The sequence below is a fragment of the Poecilia latipinna genome, unplaced genomic scaffold (genome assembly GCF_001443285.1).
Source record: "Poecilia latipinna isolate Pla-1442-1.1 unplaced genomic scaffold, P_latipinna-1.0 Scaffold274, whole genome shotgun sequence".
NCBI lineage: Eukaryota > Metazoa > Chordata > Actinopteri > Cyprinodontiformes > Poeciliidae > Poecilia > Poecilia latipinna.
Window position 1 is genome coordinate 91279 of NW_015112890.1, and position 4804 is coordinate 96082.

General features: G+C 40.4%; 2 protein-coding genes across 3 annotated transcripts in view; one reads left to right on the forward strand and one right to left on the reverse strand.

Moving 5' to 3' along the window:
* Positions 1-2333, forward strand: part of dusp26 (dual specificity phosphatase 26) — a 6883-nt gene extending 4550 nt beyond the window's left edge. For both annotated transcript variants that reach the window (XM_015033606.1, XM_015033607.1), the window contains exons 3-4: positions 574-785; positions 1861-2333. In XM_015033606.1, coding sequence (XP_014889092.1) covers positions 574-785; positions 1861-2072 — 424 coding nt within the window. In that variant the 3' untranslated portion in view covers positions 2073-2333. The remainder of the gene's footprint in view (positions 1-573; positions 786-1860) is intronic.
* Positions 1-4228, reverse strand: part of ddx56 (DEAD (Asp-Glu-Ala-Asp) box helicase 56) — a 24624-nt gene extending 20396 nt beyond the window's left edge. The window contains exon 1 of the mRNA XM_015033605.1: positions 4223-4228. The gene's annotated coding sequence lies outside the window, so the exon portion shown is untranslated. The remainder of the gene's footprint in view (positions 1-4222) is intronic.
* Positions 4229-4804: the final 576 nt, after the last annotated feature.

Sequence of the window (4804 nt, forward strand, 5' to 3'; positions counted from 1 at the left end):
AGGGATGTAGAGACACACACACACAAAAAGAAAAATAGTCATTTTTTTTTTGTTTTTTATATATATATATATATATATATATATATATATATATATATATATATAATCCCTGTAATGCCTGAACATTGGCTGGATTTCTGTAATATTTGTATGTATTTACAAAGATAGAAAGATAGTGAACATAGATTGCGTGCTCACATGAATATGGGTCTTAATGTTATGGATGATGCTGTTTGAGGAGAGTGAGTAGAGTTTATTTATGATAGTCATTGATTTTTAATGGTGAGATTTTCTTGTTACTTTATATTTTAAAAGCATTGTTGTTCTATAGATCAATACTACAGTTATAACATACATATTGGGAATCTTAGTGCTTGAAATAAAGAAAACTGCAACCCCACACCTTACTCCCCAGAATGCACTCATTAGAAACAAGTGAACAAAAATATCTCCTCATTTCAAGTTTCTATTGAAGATATAGCAGCTTCTTCAAACTGTGTAACTCAGTAACCTCTGTTAGGAAGAGCAGTACCTCAATGACTAAAAATGCTGATACAACTCTCCTCTCCTCAGAAACATTGCCTCCGACCGCCGTGAGCTGGCCAGACTCGGTATCACACACATTTTGAACTGCGCGCAGAGCAAGTGGCGAGGCGGAGCCGAGTATTACGCGGGAATGAACATCACCTACCATGGGATCGAGGCTCACGACTCCCCGACCTTTGACATGAGCGTCAACTTCTATCCGGCTGCCGAGTTTATCCACAAAGCCCTCTCGAGTGGAGGTAACTGTAAATACGAAGGCATGCCTACAGATAGAAACCATTCATTAATGAAGGATTTACATTTTTATCAATGCTAATTCATAGTGTGCATCCGCAACAAAATCAGCCCAAACCACCTGTCATAATCAGACTGAGGCAGATTCCAAAGGACGAGCAGCTCTAAAACAACCAGAACTTACTGTTTAGTGTCAAAACACCAACTCTGCCATAACATCACTTCCACACGAGATTAAAACTGTGCAGATCTCTCCATGACCTGTTGGTATGACCTGGTTAAAATCTATTAAAGATTATTAGGATCTGAAATAAAGGAATTTATTACAGTAGCATAATCTGACATTGACCAGTTTTAGAAAAAAAAATCAACATTTTATTTGAGTACATTTATTAATTATGGGGAAAATGACATGATTAGCATTTAACAGTATGTCCAAATTATTAATATTCATGTAAAAGAAGCATAATTAAAGAAAATGGAAATCGCTTATTGTAGGAATGAGGATTTTTGAAGTAAGTTTCTAAGGGGTTAGATTAAAAAATATATATGAAATTGATTGATTGATTGATTGATTGATTGATTGATTGATTGATTGATTGATTGAAATCATACAGTGCTTTGTAAAAACATTGTTGAAGTTTATATACACTGAATATAAAAACAAAATCACCAGTTTTTTTTCTGTCCTAAGCTAAATCGGATCAAACCTCTCTTGTTTCAGGTGAGTTGCTCCTATTTGCTAAATCCCAGAGCAATGAGAGAAAGTATGTGTCAGAGATGGATTCATTAATATGGCCAAAATTATATACATATGTAATCTCCTCCGACTGACCTAAAACAAGAGAAGTTTGATCTGATTTAACTTCAGACAGTGAGAAACAAAAGGTCTGTGAGTCAAAATTCTAATGAGAGACATTGAAGTTTTTGGTTGTAATGTGACAAAAAGTGCAAAAGCCCTGTAAGTCCAATCCAGATGCTGCATTTTACTTAAAAAGTAAAAAAAAAGAAAAAGCTCTTCCTTAGAATAACTCTAGCATGTTGGAAACATAACCATTTAACACCAGCACATGTGTGTAGGTAAGGTGCTGGTCCACTGCACGGTGGGAGTAAGCCGCTCAGCCACTCTAGTGCTGGCCTACCTGATGATCAGGCAGAACCTGACGCTGGTGGAGGCCATCAGAACAGTCAAAGACCACCGAGGCGTCATCCCCAACCGAGGTTTCCTCCGCCAACTCAACGGACTGGACGGCATCCTGAGAGAAAGCCGGAAGACATCACCGCAGAGCTGAAAACCCTCCCACACACACAACCACACACCCAAGCCAAGGTAGCAGCCATACACACGAAACAGAGACAAATTCAGAGCAGCATGTGACTTTCTGACGCCGGAGGCTCTGAGTGGCAAAAGGTGACTGAATGTCAGACTCTTCATTTCTTTTTATCTGTTCAGTCCTTTAACATGTACTACTGGTGGTGCCCATCAAGGTCACAGATTGATTAGTGGAGGCAATGACAACCTCACACTCTCCTTTAAAGCATTCACACATTCATTCAACCTGTCATTTTTTTAACTGAAGAAAAAATCAGGGAAACCCTCAGGGAAACAGCTGAGGGTGCCACTTTCAGGTCAGGTAACTGGAGAATGCAACAATTGGTGCGCTTCCACCCTTCAGACCAAGTACTTTACATTTGGGATTTAGGAGTATTGACATTTTAAAGACAAAAAGTTACTGATTTGATGGAAAATTGGTAAATGAGCATTGATAGAACGTCACTCTGCGGCATGTAGGTTGGAGAGGTTTTAAAAGCACAACTCAAGTCCCAAAAATACACGAGGCAACAAACAAACCCACACTGAAAACAAAGAAGTCGATCCAGCAGAGTCTGTTGTACTGCGATTGCCTTTGTACAGGAAGTCTTGGTAAAATCCCAACTAGTTTCTGAAGAAACCAACATCTTCTTCCTTTTTGGTTGACCCTTGACTTTAAACTTCTCACATTCCAGAATACACGGGTGGCTTATACGTGCTCACTTTACCAATTCATTCCAGTTTACTCAATTAACAAGCCACAAACAGGTAAGTCTAGTTCATTGTAAGTCTTGTTAGGACTAAAACAACCAGAACTTGTTGTTCTGGTTGTTGTTCTGGAAGACTGGTTGTCACATGTCTTCCAGATTGATCTGGAAGACATGTGGGAACATTCTTTCTGCCCTGACGTTTAGAGGCAGGGATCTGAATCGTCTTTTTCTACAAAGAACCTTTTAGGAGACTAAAAGTTCTCCCATATTTCATCCAAAGTCTCAAAATCACCCGTCATCAAAGTAATCGCGTGACGAAAATTGCGACATCTTTTTTACAGGGAGACATCTGCTTTCGCTTCTTGACATTAGGCCTGTGTCAAACTTTTTCGCCCAACATTTTGTCAGAAGTTTTGTCAGACGTCTGTGAGTGTGTGTTAAGCCGGAATGCGCTCGGACAGCAATGTTGAGTTTTCGCAACGACTGGTCCGCTTCCATTATCTGGTTTTTGTATCCACAGGCAACATGAACACTTTTCTGGAGCACTTATAGGATGTGATGAGGAAATACGTTCATTTGTATGATTCTTTGCTAAATACCAACCTACCAAATTACATGTTCATCTATGCCATGGCTTCTGCCGCTATGTTTTTGTCTGTCAAGAAGCAACAGCTCAATGCTGGGCGTGATGTATGCTGAAGCAAGAGGAGTTTTGCTAGGTGGTCTGCGGCGTGTATGAACCAGTGTGTTCGTATATTCATGGTCTGCAATCAAGTGACCAGGTGTCAACTGTTTGGCTTTGAAGGAATTATGGAAGAACCATCAGGAAGCTAGAGCTGTAGAACAGAGAAGGCTTACATGATATTCCCAGAGGCATTTTTTGAGGTCTTTGCTCTAGTACGTCGTTCCGGGGATTCTATTAAGGGTGTTCTGATTCTTTATAATGTTAGCCTCAGATACAGATAGAAGGGATCAGAAGTCAGTCCAGAGCCCTTTACATCAAGAAGAGTGGAAATGTTCTTGACTGTTTTTTCCGGCCGCAGGGTAGGTTGTGAACGTTCTCAAGGGATGGTGTATTTCTTCTGTCTTCCCAGCCATGGAGAATTTCAGATTCTTCTAAGGGAACTGAAAAACGTAGCTGGATGTTTGGAATTTCTGATTTAGCCTACATGAACATAGTAAGAAGTATCCTGTGCATTTAAACCTGGAGATCAAAACCAGGGAGAGTGGGATGCACAACTCCAAACTGCACAGATGTACTGCAGTGTGAGCACAGGATATAGCTATCTGACAGAGAAAGTCCCTGGTATCTATGTTCAGGTATTACCTAGAGCCAGGTTGAGAGTTGGGTCTGGTTCAGCTGCTGAGTCGATGTAGCAACAACTTCTGCGTTCACTTGGACGCTCTAGGACACTATCACCTTTCCTGGAGACCTAATCGGTTCAACTCAAATGCAAGGCGCAAGACAACATGTTTGAGCATGCTCCCCCTCATTGCCACCTTGCTCCACTCTGCATCACTTAAACAAAAACGGGTTTGGAAGCAGTGCACCCCACCCGCTGCTTAACCCCTTAACTGTCAGGATGACACCGGTATCTTCATGGACCCACTGACTTACATGTAAGCATTTTGACTGTAACAGTTAAGGGTGTAAACAGCTTTATTCTGAAACATAGAGTAATATAGCAATATTTTATCACCTTAAAAGAAACAGTACACACCATCATGATTCGTTCTTGTCCTCTCCTTGCATTATGTTCCAGAACCGTGTGAAGGCACAGTTCCAGATTTACATTCTTCTGCCCACATTGACAGGAAAAGTGACGTTCTGTTGTCAGCAATCTCCAATTACACAACCAGATGACTCTAAACTTATACACTGAATTTATAGACGCTGTTTTTACTACTCAGATGATTCCGTTTAATAAGTGCCCTGGCCTGAGCTATTGAGTCGTGCAGCAGTTGTAATATGGATCTAAACCAGCATCGCTTTCTAGCCGTT